At 39.4% G+C, this 20,206-nt stretch overlaps 1 protein-coding gene across 1 annotated transcript; it reads right to left on the bottom strand.

Moving 5' to 3' along the window:
• Window positions 1-1,190: 1,190 nt before the first annotated feature.
• Window positions 1,191-19,607, bottom strand: zfr (zinc finger RNA binding protein). The gene is made up of 20 exons (XM_083886155.1): window positions 19,527-19,607; window positions 19,276-19,357; window positions 17,629-17,908; window positions 15,100-15,241; window positions 14,787-15,005; window positions 10,978-11,219; window positions 10,676-10,879; window positions 10,016-10,331; window positions 9,698-9,891; window positions 9,486-9,605; window positions 9,041-9,186; window positions 8,778-8,943; window positions 7,622-7,962; window positions 7,367-7,517; window positions 6,620-6,761; window positions 4,592-4,689; window positions 3,643-3,738; window positions 2,980-3,091; window positions 2,695-2,792; window positions 1,191-2,349 (listed from the first exon to the last, which is right to left on the bottom strand). Exons 1-20 carry the CDS (start codon window positions 19,561-19,563, stop codon window positions 2,167-2,169), a joined length of 3,369 nt encoding a protein of 1,122 aa, XP_083742281.1. The 5' UTR covers window positions 19,564-19,607; the 3' UTR covers window positions 1,191-2,166.
• Window positions 19,608-20,206: the final 599 nt, after the last annotated feature.

Raw genomic sequence — 20,206 nt, forward strand, 5'->3', positions numbered from 1 at the left:
ATTTCAAATTTCTTTATGAATGTAGAGTAAAGGGTCAACAGTGAAACATATGGTATGTTCGCTCTGCGATATGGCACATTTTGATATTCCAGTAATTACAGAGTCAGTATTGCTGATACCTATACTTTATACTTGAAAATGCCTGATCGTTGGTCGAATGGTTTTGTACTTTTACGTTTAATTAATTGATTATGATTATGATAATAATAATAATAATAATAATAATAAAACATAGGACAATGATTTAAGCCAAGGAATACTAATCTTCCTTCAACAGATACACAAAAAGGTTATTCTATTCTGCCATATTCATACTTGGCTGGAAATCTTAATATAGTGTATATTTTTGAGTTCTAGTAAAACAATTAAGACTTATTTCAACTGACTGAATATATGATAATAGTTTAATCTCTCTGCTAAATTACATGTCTGACCACCAATTACACTTTGAAAAACATCATTAATTAATGCTGGAAATAACTTATAATGTTGTTGTTGAGGTTCTCTGTGCCAGGGGTCTGGTTTGGGTTTGGGGAGCTCCATCCTCCTCCCTCTGTTTGCTTTGCAGCTCAGCATTTACATTTGGGTGCTTGGACAGGTATGTAGTGTTACATGATCGTATAGCTTCACTGCATATGTCACAGCTAGCAGTTTCTGTCTGACACTGTAAAATAGCTCCACACAGCACTCCTCTTCCTCTCCACCATCTCACCAGTCTGTCTCTGCTCTGACTGGCAGGCAGTGGGGGAAGAGGAGAGTTGGGGAGGGGCCTAGTGGACTTGAGAGTGGACTCAGAGGTGGAGAGGAGTGCTGTGAATCACACCAACTCTGTGAAGAAATATGATTTGCTAAACTCACCATGGTATCGATACTATCACTTTTTTGGATCGATCCACCCACCCCTAATGGTATGGCAATAGTAGAGTTTCAAATCAGCCAATATTGCATCAGTGATATATGGACAGAAAACAAGCACCTCACATGTCTGAGGGAAACCAGTTTTTAGTGTACTGTTTTTTTTTTAATTCATGGCTTTCTTGCCATCATTTATGAAGCACATTGGAATAGTGCTGGATTAATAAAGTTTATTACCATTCCTGTAGAACAGGCTCAACACAGTCCTCAGCCTGAAATACTGTAGATCAGTTGTTCACCATGAGAGAAAATAAAGACAGTACTTCAATCTGGAAATGTATTTATTCTGCTAATGGAAATGTTAAAGCAGAACTCGGAGCACGGCAGTCATTCACAACAGGAAGTGATTCCTTCCACTGACAATAATAACCTGCTTTTCCTTGCGTTTTCAAATATTAAATTTAAATTAGTACCTAAACAAATTAAAAAGGCAAGCAAGCCAATACAGATCTTTAGGAACCAGGAACATTATATATTTTAAAAGCCAAAAACTGTACGCATCATGAACATGGCCATGTTTTCCACAAATCAAAGCATTTTCATCTAATTGATATACAAATACTATCTTATATATATGAAAATAAAAAGACTAAACGACACGGAGGGCGGACAACATCACTACAAACAAAGATCTAACAACAGTTACAGTTCTTCAAGTGTTGTGCAATGCCCCACATAATCTTTATCATATTCTAGCATGTTCCCCAGAGGATGAACCCCAATGACTTCAATGTTTCAAACTTTTTTTTTTTCTATTTTGTCTTTAGCATCAGGACACAAAAGCACAGCATCAACATCACTTGCGTTAAGTACAGTCATTATTTAACAGAAAAAAAAAAGGTAGGGCAAAAAAAAAAAAAGCTTCACAACAACAACACAATACCGAACACCTGTGATTGCAGCTGTACAGATGAATGAAGGCCTAATAGTCACATAGCTTTAAAGTCTGATGCTAAGTCATTTCGCCTTCCCTTGCAAACTTCAACTGAAACAAACACAGGTGAGAGGGAAGCAGTGGCACAAGCTCGTGTCAACAGTAAAGAATCAGGTTCAAGAACTGTTTCATCGTCTGTGCCTGAGAAGCCAAAAATAAGAAACCTACAACTAAAACAGTACACCGACACGTTTTCTTGTTTGTGTAACAGCAAATGAAGCTGCAATTAAAACAGAAACATTTGTAGCTTATAAAGAAGAAAAGAGACAGTGCATACAACAAGTTATTACTTTTTAGTATGTCGTGAACACAGAAGCTTACACACTGTCATAATCTTTCTTGTCTTTTTTGCCTTCGCCCTCAAAGCTGTCCGTCCCGTCGCTGTTGTCCCGGCGACGTTTGCGGCTGTTGCGGATGTTGAAGCGGGGGTTCATCTGCGGCAGGGGGTCCATGCCCAGAACTTTGTGGATCTGACGGAACGCGAGCAGCCTCAGTGCAAACTGTGGGAACACGGACACAAAGGAGTCTGTTTTTAGAGGAAGATACAGTAAATCTCCAGCAGAGGGTGATTCAGCTTTATAAGAAGAGCACAAAAACAAGGCTACTTTCTTTTCTATCATGATGGATTTTTCTCTTTTGACCAGACTAGATGCTCGTTGGCCATCTCATCCTTTGAGTACGACACCCCTGGTATAATCCTTGTTCTTACTTCATGAACTAGTTCTGCACATTCTTATTTCAGATCTGTCTGGATGCAAATTGCTTAAGCTTGAAAAAGCGGCTTTAAAGCAAACATGTAGTACTACTTGAAGGCGTCCTATAATGTATCATTCAAGAGCTTATACTTGGGCACTTGAGGTGATGTCCTCCCTCTGTTGCTCTTCCATGGGTACCAGAGTGTCCACAGCTTTCTTCTCACATGGATCGACCAATCCTGGGCCACCTGTACAAACGGAGAACACTTCATCAGATCATTCATTTCTGTGCCCCCTCTTTTCAGGCTCAATGAAAAGTGGCATTTCATGAGGTATCATGACCAAAGACTGCAGACTTCAGTTACATTTAGATAAACAACTGCATTTGTTATGTCTCAATATCATGACGGGTATAAAGACTAGACAGTGACTTACCAGGGAGTAAAATCCCAGAGGAAATACATTCAAAGATTCGTCTCAGTGCGTCGCCGGGGCTGAGCGGGGCGGAGCCGCTGCTGATGGCCTTCTCTACCAGCAGCTCCATGGCCTAGACAAAGAGTGAACAGTCCCACAACAGTACGATTAAGCATTTTCTATTCTCAGTGCAGCAGTGTTAAGATCTCATACCGCCCAGTAATATCCACCTGTTCTGCATAGGAAAAAGTGATTTTGTTTCATGTCACAACTAATGGAGGAAAACAGCTATATTGTACTAGTGATGAGACAAATGAAAACACTGACAGTCATGTGCAACCATATAAAACACATATGTATCCCAAGTGTTTCAGCCTCAAGTCTTCAGATGGTCAAACAGATTATATGAAACAAAATCTTACCAGGTGGCCTAGAAAGGGTGTAAATAAACAGAACTCCAGCAGATGGTGAAGCCTAATAAAGGTTTAACATGACCATGCTACTACGCTCAAGGCATTTTAAGAGTCTCTAAGAGCGAGTGACTGAGAATGACCTTAACACATTGAAGACGACCTAAACCTAGTGCGATCTGAGCACTCAGGATCGAAGAGGATCAACAGCTTGATCTAGAGCTCATCTTTCAATTATTTTATGAGCTAATTTGAAAAAAACACCACCACTCACCCATCCTGGAAAGGACGACCACGTAGGGACTCGTTGACAGAGGTCTCGCAGGATTCGGATGATGATCACACATGACTGAAGTCCGTTAGCTCTAGCCTTTTGGTGTAATAAAAGTTAGGTTTACAGTGCAACCAAGCAAGACAAGATGACAATGGACTTAACCAGTAAAACCAGCTCTGTTATAGAGGTCCAAACACTACTGTGAATAATGGAAGCTTGAGTATGGTTTGAAATGTGCACCATTTTGCAATCAGCTGCCATTCCCAGTAGTCTTGTACCTCATAGTTAGTAAGGGAGCTCAAAGTTTGCAAGATGCACAAGAAATGAGGACGTTTCTTGCCATCTTCTAAACCCTGAGCCCAGGTTTATCCAGGTATGTCACAAACGGGTACTTCAAAGTACAAGAGTCCACCTGAGAGGAGAGTACAGGGACTGAAAGAGCAAAGGACATCTGTGCTACTTTGCATGTGCTTCTGCTCAGTTAGCAGGATCACAGGAAACTACACAGATGGTCCTTTTTCTCTCACTCCCCATTCTACAAAAAAATATATATATAGAATATAAAAACAATACAAATGTCGAACATGAAAGCACTTTTTGATGGCACAAGTATGTGCAAAGTGTTTGTGCAGCCTTATGGAATTACATGGAATCATAGCCGTTGAAAAATTTAAAAAAGAGAATACAAGGATGCCAGTTCTTGATGAAATAACTTTTGTTCCATAAGAGCTTCAAATAGATTTAGAATCAATACATGTGATGGACATTGACCAGATTGTTGTAAGTGGCATCCTTGAATATGTTTTTTTTTCCTTCTTTAAATAATTTTTTTTTTTTTTCCTCATTATAAAACGAAAACCAAATGTGGAACACGAATAAAAAGAATAAACAAATAAGAAAGAATGCATCTCATAAGGCTACAATAAGAAAGTAAAATGATGTTCCGAACCTGGAACCACTTAGCGTGGCGCAGAGCAGCCAGAGCGTCAAGGCATTTTTGCCTTTCCAAGACGTCCGCTGGGTCTTTCACCATACCCGAGGTTACATCTAAAAATGGATTTGAAGTGTCAAAATGTTGATGGGGAATGGGTGTTTGACCAGGTCAGTGAGGCTGGCAGAGAACAAACACAATGCCACACATACCAATGTTCTTTTTGTCCTGTGACAACCAACAATTGGTTGCCCATTTCCTGATTGTAAAAGAAGATGGTTGCGTTAAAAAAAAGCTAGAAATCAACACACTGCCCAGAGTAAGAGTGTTCTGACTCAGCATTTTAGACAGTCTAAGCTAGCAAGTGTAGGTTCATAACTGTTTTGTAGCCAATACCATTTTATCAGGTAAAATTGTAGAGCTCATCATTGACAAGAACTAAAGTCATTGACATTTCAGTCGGCTTCTGTGCAGAGGAAGAAGGAACAAATGGCTCATAGTCAGAGTGACCTGATAAAAACGTGGCATGGCAATAGTAGGTGTGGCAAAGTTTTTGGGATGTGAGACAACCTTGGTCAAAAATCCTTCCGAAGCTGTTGGGCCGTTACTAAACCTCAAATGGGAGACAATGTACTGAAATTGTTTTCCTCGCTCTCTCTTTTTGTGTTCAAAGAAAAAGAGTCTGTGCTGAATAATATACATATATATATATAAATATAAATAAAAAGGAGGAAGCAATGGGTGCTAAAGAAGAGAAAACAAACATGAGAACTAACAGCAAACAAAAAGGGGTTAGGCTATCACTGCATGCATACCTAAAAACCAGTAGAGGTTGGAATAAGAGCCCAACAATCATCATATACCAGCAGCTGCACACAGGTCCAACCACAGATTCCTCAGGCAGCCATCTTACCTGAACTCTAAACAATACTCCCCTAAGAATCATTTGAAATAATCAGATTTCAAAGTCATTAATGCACATAATTCACATTGTCACATTTTAAATGATCTGTGCTCATCTTTCCATTGACAGAAATAGAAAAGATTATTATGATCTACCATTGAGCCCAATTGAGTCCTATGTGTGCAAAGAAAGAAAAATAATAAGAATAAAACAAATCAACTCAGGGGAGCACTTCAGAACAGTGGACCTCAGTATGGTGAACTGTTCACCAGTACATAAAAGGAAGATTTGTTTCCTGTGGGAACACAACATCCAATTTCCTCTGCCTCAGGTCAAATCAACGTCTTTCCACAACTAATTCCAAATTGCAATTTGAGGAATGGAAGGAAGGGTCTCCTGTTGCCCATTTCATTCATCTTCTGCAGGAAAGATCATTTGTCTGCTAATGACAAAGGGAAATTTGGAGAATGGATAACTGTAATGCAGGTCTCCTATGGATTGTAGCCAACAGTTAAAATGGAAACAGAATACCCTGGAACACAGGAAACAAAATAGAATCTCACCTGGGAATAACTAGACTTAACACAATGCAAACACTGATCATGCTGGTTTCGAAGGATAAAGATAGCATTTGAGAGGTCAAAGAGTTACAGAGCAAAAAGCACAAGAGCAATACTGCTGGCACTAAAATAATCTGCTTCACTTCATTATTGAATTTGTTGAGGGTAAAAAAAAAGTTAAAATATGAGCAGATTATCCAAATATGTTTTCATTGAATGGAAAAATCCAATCTAGTGATTTCACGCCGTTTAAGTGAAGGTGGTAGGAAGAATGACATTTCTACAGGTCACAGACTGAGCCTAACAACCTCACAGCTGATGTCCAGAAATATGAGCTTGCACTTCCTCTGTTGCCTCTTCATTTCTGATTTTGAGAAATCAAAATGAATCACGTATGAAGTGCAAGTTGCCAGAGGGGATTTGGATTTTAAGGCCCAGCATGACAATGATTGTGGAGCGCCAGCAGGACAGTGCTCTTCAGGGTGTCAACCAACATATTGAGACTGATTTCATAGAAGAGAGAGCAGAAAGACAAGTAAAGGAATGCAATGGGGAAAAAGAGGCTGTGATGGGATTCCCAACCTCCATCCCGGCCGGTATCCTCTCTGATACTGGGGGACGTCAACGTGATCGTCACTTGCATCTTTGGCTCGGTGCAGGATGTCAGGATGATGGCTGCCTCCTGGATCGATCCCTTCACCTCATATTTCTCTGGTGTTACAATCTGGAAGAAATTGTGACAGATGTCAGTCTTCTGAGTAAATAAAAATTGAAGACTGGGTAAAACTGTAGTATTTTGGGGTTGAGAGTTGAGTGTGTGTCGAATACCACTGCCTTCGCTGTTGACTGTGTATTGAAGAAACACAAAGCATGCAACAAATGAATTTAACTGATGATGTGTGCTGATGTTGATTTAACTGTCATGCCCAAAATAAACAAATCATTCAAAAGAGGAATTGTGCTGTCAGATTTTTTTTAAATGTTGGGTTTTTTTCCCCAAAAAAATTAATAATAATAATAATAATAATAATAATAAGTTGATGGGAGGAATAAGCTAGCCTTCAAAAAGCCTCAAAAGTGCTGGCTGGCATTTTTTGTTGACTTTTGTTGTCCAATGAGCAAAGAAAATACGTTAAAAAAAACTGTCATAATGAGTCTGTTATCTCACCACACCATGGCTCTGGCTACCATAGTGTAACAATAGATATAGGTCATATAGATAAAAACAGGCAAATATCATTGCAATCATATCAATAAAAATTTACAACTAAAGCAAAATAAATTAGCACAAGACCAGGAAAAGAGATGTAACATTTGTAAAGACAGTACGGTTAGTTGTTTAGGGAGATGCTCCACGATGCGGGTGAGCAGGCTCTTGGTGGGGTTTTCTGTACAGAGCAGGACCAGGTTGACATTTTTGTCCCCACGCAGGAGCAAGCCTTTAGCCAGGACGCCGACCCTCATCACTCCCTTCAGGGCTCTACACAGTAGGAAGGGGAGGAAATGTGCAAACACAAAAAAGGTTAAAACTGTGTCATAAATCATTCTGGAAAAAAATCTTACAGCCACTGCCACACATCCCACCTGTCTTTACAGGGTTCCTTCTTCTCCTTCTCCTTGTCCTTCTCCTTGTCCTTGTCCTTGTCCTTGTCCTTGTCCTTGTCCTTGTCCTTGTCCATGTCCATGTCCTTGTCCTTCTCCTTGTCCTTCTCCTTGTCCTTCTCCTTGTCCTTCTCCTTGTCCTTCTCCTTGTCCTCTTCCGTGGCCTTGTCCTGGTCTGTAATGATGTCAGAGACCAGTTTGAGGGCCCGTTCAGTAATAGACACAATCTTCTGGATGGACTGGAGCTCATCCTCTGACGGGTAGATGGCGGCGTGCTTCGTCATAACGTATCGATCGTCTGAAGAGTCAGGACGACGTGGGGGCTGTGAAGGATACAGAGGTGTTTCAGATTATATAACATTCAAAGACTTTTATTGTCAATTTTTATTATGTACAAGATACAGAAAAATCTCTGCTCTAAGGCACTGAATGCAACAATAAGGCTTTATCTATTCTCTAATGTTACTATTAATCATACTTTAACTCAAGTTATTTTTACAGTGTCACATGTTTCACATCATGTAGAGATCTTTTATTTATGAATCAAGAAAATGTGTAAATTTCATTTTTAGAGTCATTATGAAACTATAGCAGGACACATTGAAGATTTATTGGTTTTAATAGTCGGTAGTACCCCTGCTGCAATGTTCCACTCTTTATTAAAACGTGTCGATTATTTTGGCTATTTTTTTCTCAATTTTCTTCAAATTCTGATGTTCTCAAATGTCTTATATTGTCTACAAGCCATACTTTTTCCAGGCGTAATCATTTCTTTGTTTCATGGAGCAAAGAAAGCAAAAAAATATTCATTTTTAAGAAGCTGAAAAGTATTTAGGTACTTCATTAATTGTTGCTGCCCTAAAAACAAACAACTTATTTTATTACAACATATCATGTGTAAATGTCACATATTTTAAGGTGGTTAAAATGGATAGTTTATAGTATTGAGTACAGCTATTAATCTCCACTTTAACCACAGGTGTCTGTCCATGACTTACCACAGCAAATGTCTCTGCAGGGTTTGATTTCATTTTCCACTAACTAACCAATCAAGTTAACTAATGTGATAATGACGTGAGGTTTTCCTGCCAACAAATGATATTTACTTTAGTGAAATGTGGGAAAGTGAAAAACCTACCACAGGGCCCTGAGGCTGCATGCCAGGCATGCCAGGCCGCACTCCAAGTAGACCGGGAGGACCAGGAGGTCCCTGTGGATAAGCTCCATCTGGTAGACGACGACGATCATCCCAGTGGTGCTGCTCCTCCTCCATACGCCTCCAGTACATGTCTTCTTCGTAACGCCTGAAAATAAAAATGAAATCAGTTCCATCTTCAGGTTCGACTTTTGCCACACAACAAAGAATATCTATTCTTGACATGCATTAAGGAGTAACCATACCTCATCTCCATTCTCCAGCGCTCCTCTTCCTCTCTCCTTCTCCAGTATTCTTCTTTCTGCATTTGCTTTCTCATCTTTTCTTCCTGAATCTTCCGAGCTCGGATGCTGGGCTTCACCTCTACCTGCAGGTCTGGGTTCACCTTTTTCTACAATACATACAATACATAAATTGCAATACAGTTGAATGGTCCACTAAACATAGTCTAGACATAGAAAATAAAAAAAAAACTAAGGCTGGGCGATATGGCTTGCAAATAATTTATATTTTTAGGTTATAAAAACCTTAATTACATTAAATTCTAAATTTGATTATGTATAAAAAACAAAACTTATTTTATCAGTGAAAACAAAAAACCCTTTAGTCAGTTAAAAGTTCAACCGAGTTAAAAAGATAAAGACAGGTTCTTTTGCAAATTCTGTGGAGCACTAACAAGAAGTTACAGACCTTGTACTGCAGACGATGCCGTCGACCTTTAAGATGCATTTCCTTTGCATTGGGGTCATTGAAGCTACATTCACACAGCTTGCAGTGGAAACGGATGACTTTGCCTTCATCATTTCGGACCTGGTGAAGAGTTTCACATATTACACACAGACTGTTCCTTGGCTCAGTGTCGCTTGGCTCAAGTCAATGCAGAGATTTGCCAGAACACTTACTTCTTCAACATAGTCATGACCAACAGGCTGGACGTCACTCTGCAGTGCAGCCAGGGCAGAGGTGGAAAGAGAATCTGACACGTCAGTCTTGGGGTCTTGAACACCTGAAGAGGGCACTGCAGGCTTCGAAGCGTCCATTTTGCCTTCCGCTCTCGACTCCTCAATCTTAACTGTGGTCTGCAGTTTATTTCCACCTGTATTTCAGAAATTTTAAGGGTAATTTTATCTATCTAATGTACTACTATTATATTGTACTGCTATACTATACTTCTTTTAAATATACACTGCAACTACAAATATAGACAACAATGTACTAACCAACAAAATTAATCTTGGGTGTGTTGAGTTTCTTCCCAGCCAAGGCAGAGTTGGCAGCAGAGTGGTTGTTGGTTAACGTATTCTTGAGACCTGTAACACCGCTGCCGACCATGTTGACCGACTTCAGGTAGGGAGGACTGGAGCTGGTGGCAGCAGAGGAGGAAGTGGCCGCACACAGAGAGCTGCCGGTGCCGGAGCTGCTCAGGGTGACTGCGGTCTTACTGGTTGCAGCCGTGGTGGACGACGATGTCTGGGTGACCATACTGGGCTCAGTCGACGGAATAGGCTTCCCAAGTTTGGTATGGAGCTTCACCACCTAGAGCAGGCGGGAGAGAAACTGTTATTTCCATTTAACTCAACAAAATACTGTAGCTGTGGCCCACGAGAAATTCCTGTCGCTGAGATTCAGGTTTTGAAAAATGTGCATTAATCACAGGACAAACGCGCGTCTGGTGTGCAAGAGCCTGAAGATATGCAGATTAAAGCAGAACTATGCAGGATTTTACTATAACTCAACAGTTTCAGAGTCATTGTGATGGTTAAATGTCTTGTTGTAGGGAGATATCACAGCATCTTCAGCTCTGCTCCTGGATAAATGGATGCTACAGGAAATTACATCAACCACAAAGAAAAACAAGCCATTACAGGCCACACCCATACCTTCTGATGCTTGGCTCCACGGATATGAGCAGCATAGGCATCAGCGCCAGTGCAGGAAACATCACAAAGTTCACAGCGGAGCTGGTTCTGAGCACTGCGGGCCAACGCGCCTCCACCACTACTGCTGCTGCTGCTGCTCTGGGAAACCTTCAGAGCCGCTTCCTTCTTCTTGTGCTTCTGCCCTTCCAGATGCTCCTTGTACGTCTATCAAATTCAGTGGGTAGAAGCCAAATATTTGTGAGTTTTTTTACACTTACATTTTAAAAATGTAAAAGGTCATGCACTTAATGCAGAGAACTCACTTGTGGACCGGCACAGCTGATCTTACAGACATCACAATAGTGGATCTGGGGGGGTTTGGGTGGTTGCTTGGGGCGAAGCGGTTTATTTTGAAAGGTGGGTTTCTTCGTGAAAGTGTTCCCTGTCCATGCTGCCGTTGCCGCCACAGCTGCCACTGCCTGCTTCTGTTGCTGCTGCTGCTGCTGCTGGTAGTAGTTGGAGGCTGCAGAGTAAACAGCTGCTTCATAGCCAGAGTACGAGGTTCCTGTGAAGAATTCAAGGTGTATTTTAAACAGACTGATAAGACTTTTGAGAGCTTCATGAAAATGTCAAATGCACATATATAGATATATAGATATATATCTATCTATCTATCTATCTATATTAGCATAATGCTAACCATGCTCAGCATTTGTAGTTTAGCATGCAGGGATGCAGCAAATATATTGCATTATGAATTAATTTGTCATTTATTCTCTATGATTAATTGATTATTCATTTAGGTTATAAAATATTGCATAGTTGATCGTTATCAATCTGTGTTTCCCAAAAAGAATCATGATTTACTTTGTTTTATCCACAGACAAAAGATATGTTTTTTTCCGTTTCTTTGGTAAAGGGAAAAGCAAAAAAAGCAGGGCTGTAACAACGCATTATGTAATAATGTAATACATTTGCACTCCATTATGTTATAACTGCCGCTTTTTGTAATAATCTACCACATGTAATAAACTTCTTGAACGTATTATGTAATAAATGCTGCCGGATTATGTAATAAGTTATTACATATTGCGGTTGATACTACACAATGCGGGTGTCGGTGCATTATGTAATAACCAACAGAAATTGACATTAAAACAGCAAAATAATGTGTATATTACTCACACTTAATACTAAAGAGGACAGTATGTCAAACTATTGCTTAGCCAACATTGCAACAATCCATATTTTAACTTCAGTTGTGTTCATTTAAATGCACAATGTGTTCTTTTCAATTAATGACATTTGTACAGTCAGATTAGTCATGAGATCAAGTTTGGAGGCAAGTGATTCTGATTAGTAACCAAACTAGGGATGCACCGATTAATCGGCCAGTGATCGGAATCGGACGATTTTCACGTGATCGGCCAAAATCGGTGACCGGCCGATCAGTCAGAATATTCCGATTTTAATAAGCTTATCAAATGCACCTGCATCGCGCAGCATCAGCAACACACATGCACGCAGCTACACACACATGTAGTAGAGTGTTGGGCTGGGCAGTATACTGGTTCACACCGAATACCGTTTTTTTTCCCGTTATGATATGATTTTTTAATATACGGCCATACCGGTGTATTTGATTACACAACATCAGCACAGCAGCGCCGCTGCCGTCTGCTTTGCGAGTGAGCAAGCTCTGCATGTAAACGTTTCATTAATGTTTATAGATTTGTTTCAATCACTGAACGAAGCCTGTCATATTTGGGACAAGAGTCAGGACCTTAAATCACTTGCACAAAACTTTTGATCAGCATTTGTTTGTTTGTCATTTAAACCTGTGTGCGCAGAGAGCGCGAGGCATTTTGGCAGGGGGCAGGAGAGAGAGATCGAGAGAGAGAGAGAGAGAGAGAGTGAGGTCATTTACTTATTTGTGTGTAGGTACTATGTTGTGAAATATGTTTAAACTTAAATAAACTAGTGATTCGTTTTTGTATTTTTAGTTGGATATTGGATGTGAACAACATGGTTCTATAACACTGCACTTTTAAGATGTGTGTGAATATTCCACAGCATTATTTAGTTCTATTTTATAGTGGTGATCTGTTCAAAAAGTCACACTTTAAGTTATTATGTTCCATGGTAGAATGTTCAAATGTATCATGACAATTGTTTTTGTATTTTTAGTTGGATATTGGATGTTAACTGATTGTATTTCTATGTTAAAATGTTTTATTAAAGAGAAAAGATGCAAAAATATATATCTTTCTGTATGCTAAAGTGGTTTAAAAAATTGAAATCGGAATCGGCTAAAATCGGTATCGGCAGGTCAAACTTCTTGAAAAATCGGACCCAAAAATGGCAATCGGTGCAACCCTAAACCAAACTATAGAATTGTCAACTAAATCTCTGTCTTTGCTCAACCAACAGTAGTGAAAAGACATACAGCACCAAATAATTCATAAACATGGGTTGTGCACAGCAGCACCAGGTAGTCTAGCCTATTCAAAAAATGTCATGCCCCATGTAACCTTAACATTCCTTCATAATGCATATTTCCAATAAGACATACATTAATGTGGCACTGGCAGTGTCACAAAATGGTACTTAAGTATTATTCTGACACAAAATTGTAGGATAGCCTATATTATGCAACTCAATAAAAACAGGCCTTTAAAAAAATACAAATAAATTTGTTGCACTATTCCAATCAATAGATTTATATGTTGGAGAGGAAAGGAAACAGACAGAACCGTCAGAAACTTTAGAAGAGCCATACTATTGGCTAAATTAGCTGGTATTGCCAACACATAAGCTAAGCTAACACATATTATCATAAACTACTTTCTTTTCATGTTCATTGAGGATAGTACAACCAACAACATAATTCATAGATAATAAATTATGTTTCAACATTGCCTTTCCACTAGTAGGCCTAGCCTAGCCAGTGATACACACCATGAGTCCCAATCAGTAAGCTTGCAGGAAGAGCAATATCAACGAGTGGCTTAGTGGCTGAGCAGCATAAGTCAAATGGAATTCTGATAGGCAGTTCTCTGATGACAACCCCCTCCATATACCGGTAGTTTGGCTACGTGTGTGAAATGCGAGCCATGGCCTGTTTTAGGTGAAGAACACTGTTAAAATCCACTTTATTATTCTGCAGTTCCAATGTGTGATCAGTGTGTTAGGCTGTATGTTGCAGCTGGACTGTCTTTCATTTAGTTGCTTAAATACTTAATTACAGCATTAAAGATAGGCAAAGTATTTGTTTAAGTATTCATTTTGAGTTTTACTGTCAATTTCTGTTGGTATTACATAATGCACCAATTGTTAAATTTTCCTTTAAAAAAAACAAATCGCAATTACGTAGTAACAACCGCAATATGTAAAAAATGTATTACATAATGAGGCAAAATTTTCTTCCATATTGCGTTCAAGAAGTTTATTAAATAACTCGGCAGATAATTTCTAAATGCAGCAGTTATTACACAAAGGCGTTCAAATGTATTACATTATTACATAATGCTGTGTTATTACGTATGCGTTGTTACAGGGCTGCAACAATTAATCCATAATTCATCAATTACCACTAAATTAAACATCAAGGATATGGACAATCGATAAATCTTTGCGCCATATAAGAAAGAAATAATTTAAAAGGAATCATTTTGGTTTGTGAACATAACCAGACACTTAAGAACATCTGGTCTGTTCAATCGACATTTAATGCGGTTAATCGAGAAAATAAACAGATTAATGGATTGTGGGAAAAACATTGTGAGTTGCAGGCTTACAAAAAAATTAATATTTAAGAAGCTGATATATCAGAGAACTATATTTTAAGAAAAACATACACTCAAACAAATGTATCAATTATAAAACATTGCTGGCTATTAATTAATATTAATTTAATAACGAGTAATAATTGATTGCAGCTTTATCATCATATTGTGCATCTAGAGACTGATAGTAATGCTTTAGTAAGTATTTCATGCAATAATTATCAGGGTTGGCTGAGGATGTCAAACTTATTTATAAAAAAAAATAAAAAATAAATAAAATAAAAAACAGCTTCTTTGTTCTGCTAAAAACATTTTTTTAAAATCCAAAAACGCAGCAGCAAACTTACCAGAGTAGGTGACAGCATTTGTGCTGTAGGTTGGACTTTGAGAGTAAGAGGGCACCACAGAGGCTGCAGCAGCTACAGGCTGCACAGTGGAGGTTACTGGGTAGATAGAAAAAGTAGATGATGCTGGACTGGGAGCAGCAGGCTTTATCACGGTCACTTGTCGCGCCTGCTGGCTCTGGGTGTATGATGTTACCCCCTGACTATATCCTGGTTTAGGTGCTAGGAAACATAAAAAGAACATTGATGAAAAAGAAAAAAAAAAAGAAAAAATCTGATAAATCTATGTGCCCATGTTGGGTATAAAATAGTATACCTGTCTGGTAATAGGAATCTGCCACACTGGGTTGTACCTGTGCAGCAGCAGCAACAGCTGCTGTAGCAGTAGACTGCTGGTAATACTGCTTACTGTCATAAGCTACAGCTGGAGCAGTGGAGCGGACATAGGAGTAGGTTTCCTGCAAAGTAAAAGAGTAACACAAATGAGTTCCTGGTGCATGGCTTCATGGACAGCTCGTGAAGTTCTATGAGGTACTGACACATAGTCAGTAACATACACTTGATATGAGCCTGCTTAGGTCTATGATTTTTCATAGGTTGCTTTTACATCACAGCTCCTCCTTTTTTACCTCCATCATGTTATTTTGTGAATTCAGCATTTAAAATCCTTTGTTCAGATTTACCAAACATGGCCGGAACTATTTTTTTGAAACGGAATTCGGTGCAGGGAGAGCGCAGTTTACAAAACAGGACATAAAATTCTGAATTCTTGGAGGAAATGGGAGTTAAAACTACAGATCATTATGTATGTGTCATATATGGATGTGGGGATAAAACTACGCATAGAGAAATGATCCATTGTGCGTTGGATGCGCCAACTTACAGCAGCGCACAATGCAGGAGAGGGAGAAGAACAGTCAGCAGGGGCGGTGCACAGAAAAAAAAAGGCCCGCACCAGATGAGGGGCACCCTCTTTAATTGCAATGCCTTGACTTTAGTTAGGCAAGTACACACAGTCCCAGTCATATAAACAAAATTAGATTTAAAAAAAATTGTTACAAAATTTAGTTTGTTTGCTTTTTCCATTTTGAGTTACTTGCCCTTACTTCATGAAGCTTTTTTTAGGGGGGTAGTACCGGAGGGCAAGGGGGGGGGGGGACACCCTCTAAAAAAATCCTAGCTAAAAGCCTGCTTGAAATGTGTCCATTTAAAAAAAATTATACTTAGTTTTAGAGCCAACTATAACATGCCAGTCTTTGGGCATTTTTTTCCACCACTGGAAATAAAGGGAGACAAGGGACTGGGAGCTACGGCATGCTTTCATGTATGGTTCTTAGTCCAGGTTTCCAGACTAACTCTCATTGTTTGCACTGGTGCAACTTTTTTTTTGATGCATCAGCAGAAAATTTAGGTGCACCCACATTTTTCATTGCGTCGCCTTTAATGTCAAAAGGTCACCTTTTTATAGCTCTGCATAACTTTCATATAATGTGAATTTTTTTTAAACAACAATAAGGTGTAGAGAATTTTTTTTTTATTTTCAGCCTAATTTTATATATGTATTAGTGTTGTCATTTGATATTAAAAACTGTGCGATTGATTAATTGTGATCTTTTAATCTCACCTAAGAATTGCTGAGAAAAGCCCTCACATTGAGGAATTTTCATTTAAATTCATTATAACGTTACTGTGGCAGATCAAAAGATTGTTATATTACAAAAAAGTGACTTTATATTTATATTTTGACAAAGCCATTTACATTCTGCTGTGTTATTGTCAAACTCTAAATAATTCGAAAATATAAATAAAAATCAGGTCCATATAATGTGCTGTAAGTAAACATGAAAAAACAGGAAGCAGTAAGAATTTCTAAACAATACAACACTGAACTTGATTTTTCTCTGCGCCAGATAATAGAAAATAAATTAATTAATTAATCAGACCCATCAATCACAGTGCTGTAAGTTAGCACGTATGAGGCATTTATGCGGACATTCGCCCCTTCTCTAATCAGAAGGATCTAATGTCGCTCTGTAATGATCAATCAGACCGGGATTTGTCCCCAAAGTATGCTGGTAAGTGTAGTTCTTCAAATAACTTGTTTTGATACACAGCAAAGGTAAAAAAACATTTCTGCTTGTATTTTCTGAAAGTCAGTTGTTGTTTTGCTCTTATTTTGCGGCTGGATCTGTGAATCTTGGTCGTAGCGTGACAAAAATAGTACCAGTGGAATCTGTGGATTCTCCGCTGTCCAGCCCACACAATTTTTGTGTTTACATAATCACGCTGACGCTCCGGTGCCGCTTTTCAATGTGTGCGCTGTAGCGTTTTTTCCCCCGCTCCTGCTGGTTTGCTCCGTGTTTTAACTGAGTTTCTGACCTTTCTATGTCTGTGTTTATTAAAGTTAGATATGGTTTTATGACGTGTGACGCTGACGCTGCCCTCGGTACCGGCGAGCATCCGTAAAGAAGAGATTAGCGTGATAAAAAAACATAACGCGTTTTGTTATTATAGTCATAACTATGACTGTAATTAATTAATCGCAATTAACGCGATAAAGGAGAAAAGAAAAGAAAAGTGGTAAATTGGTTTAGACCACGATGCCTTCAGGCGAACATAGAGAGATGTTGCGCTTGTTTTCACCCGAGCAGTGTCAGGTGCACCAGTGCCACCTAGAATTTTTTTTAGTCGCACAATTGGTCGCACTCTGGAGCCCTGTAGTCTCAGTTGACATTGGACCCCTAATAATAGCAATAACAACGTAAGTACAAAAATGTGACGTCAAGCACCACTGGTACTGGTAGCTATGCTAAAAATGTCTCATCTGTGAAGAAATCAAGTGTACCTGGTAGTTCTGTGAGGTGACTGGCGGTGGAGGCGGAGGGACTTCAGGCTGGCGCTGAGGGTAGCCATAATCGGCTGCAGTGTGGGTCGGCTGGTACCCTCCGTACGCTGCAGCAGTTGCAGCTGCCACAGCAACAGGAGCAGGCCTAGCCACAGCTACTGTGGCTGCAGTGGGAGCATAGGCTGCTGCTACTGTGTGTGCCGCCACAGGTGCTTGATGAACGGTGTAACTGGCCACTGTGGTGGGATGTGTGTATGCAACCCCCGCAGCTGGCTGATGACTAGTGGGGTGACACAAAAGAGAGAAATATCAAAAGGACAGCTGCTGCTTTTGTGTTTCCCAATTAACAGTCAGCACCATAAGCTAAATCGTCCAACTCCCATCACTGGGGCATGGTTGGACATGAGTGTCACTGTACTGTGTTTATCACAACAATTAAATCAAATAATTCCACAGCATTTAACTTTGTTGAGGCCAATACTACTTAAAACGCTGTACACACGACTCTTTTATTGATCAATACATAATAACAACATGTGCCAATACTGCAAATGAAGCAACTTTAACACCAGGCAGTTCAGAGAGACAGAGAGGATGCTCCGACTGTGTGTTCTACTACTACTCAGCATACACTGGAAACCTAAAAGAAAGTTTTAAAGATGTACAGAATGCCTACAGGCATCTGTTGTGTATGAAACAAGGAGCTCCAGGCAGAGAGCTGTGATTCTGAAACCTGTGAATGGAACACAATGAAACTGGTTTGCCAGCCTACTGTAGTTTCAAGTCATTGACAATTTTGACTTCATTTCTATCTGTTGTCATTCAGCAAGTGACAAGGGCCAGCAATAATGATAATAATAAATGTGTATTTAATTATTTTTAAATGGTCAAAAGCAGTCCAATAGTATTCAACCAATACTGGCTATCAGATAAGAAGAAAATGAACACTGATTAAATGAGATTGGTAACTCACAGGTGAAAGAAAATATAAAAAATAATAAGAAAATGAACCCATGGTTGTTGTTTTTCTACCTCCATCTCTAATTCTCTCTCTTCTTAAAAATCAATAAATGTCAGCTCATGAGGCTTGTTGATGATGATTATCATAACATGAAGAGATCCAAAAGTTAAAAACCAATGTGTTTTGACTCCTGGCTTAGTCAGGGCACACGTTAAACACTCACACAAGTTGCTCTAATGAAAACTGAAGATATCCACAAGATATGGTCACAAGTCTTTTTAGTCTCAAATTCTATGATTCTTGACATTTGGATTGTAATGGTCTTATATTAGCAAGCTGTCAGTGAGTTTAACTCCCATGACATATAAACCTGGCATAAAATACCCTCCCAGCAGATATTTGTCAACATTAAATAGTAGAACCAACTGGTTCTACCGGTAACATAAATTAGGGTTAGGGAACACACACAGCCTGTATGGTTCACTGACGCAGTGCCGTGTACAGTCTGGGCGGCCGCTTCCATCCAACTGCCGCAGCAGAGGGATAAGCGCCCCCTCCCCCAGTCTGAACAATGGAGACTGTCTGCATATACCTGAACAACATACACACACCAAGCTAACATTTGAGCTAAATAACGCTACGGCACGACGTGTAGTCAAACACCAGAGCACACACACAAATCTTACCTGTACTGGGCGGCAGCGCCATGGGTAAATCCAAAATAATTGCCGGTGGCCATTTTGGCATCTTCACCAAGCCGGCTGGGCACTGCAGAGGACAGACATACAGGATCATGCTAAGCTAACCGTTAGCAGCAAGCTACAGTGAGCTGTTCAAGGATTACCCACTATTATCACCGATGTTATGTCACTTAAACGCTTTTTAAAGCAATTGCATCTGAGTGTAAAACGTCCAGCACGTTTTAAACAACACTTACCATAGGTGAAGGAGACAACAGGACATATGGGAATCATTGGTTTCGTATGTTATACCGACGCCCGAGTTCTACACCAGCCTATTTATATTACATGTCGCACCCGGAAATGCCACCGCGGCGCATGCGTGAAAACAATCAAAGAGTGAACGTCAGGGTGCGGTCCGGGTTCGTGCAGTGGTCCAGTCCAGGATGAAAGTTGTTTGTTGTTGGACTGTTTGCTTAATAGTCCTTGAACAAACAACATTTAACGCACAATAGTAGACCAACACAAATTAAATACCGCAATTTCAGACATTTACTTTATATATTTTCAGTTTTTTTGGTCCTTTTGTGTCTTTAATAAAATATGTACTACTACAACTACTCCTAATAACAACAATAATAATAATTAGACGACCTAGACCAATACAGTGTGCAGTACACATTACACTGTCTTAGCTCAGTTTTACAGCTCATTAGTAAACCTATCATTGCTAATAATTAAATAAATAACTACAAATATATTAGTGGTATAGCCTGCGATGCTTCTTCTCCGGCAGCTTCACCGAGAATCAGTTGTATTTTTAAATATTTACAAGTACAAAAAATACTTAAATATTTTTTGTTGTTGTTTTGTAAAACTCTTTTGTTGTCTATTGTTGAGGAAAAGATTGTAGTGGAACTGTCTCAAATTGGTACAA

The sequence above is a fragment of the Microchirus variegatus genome (genome assembly GCF_963457635.1).
Source record: "Microchirus variegatus genome assembly, chromosome: 3".
NCBI classification, from domain to species: domain Eukaryota; kingdom Metazoa; phylum Chordata; class Actinopteri; order Pleuronectiformes; family Soleidae; genus Microchirus; species Microchirus variegatus.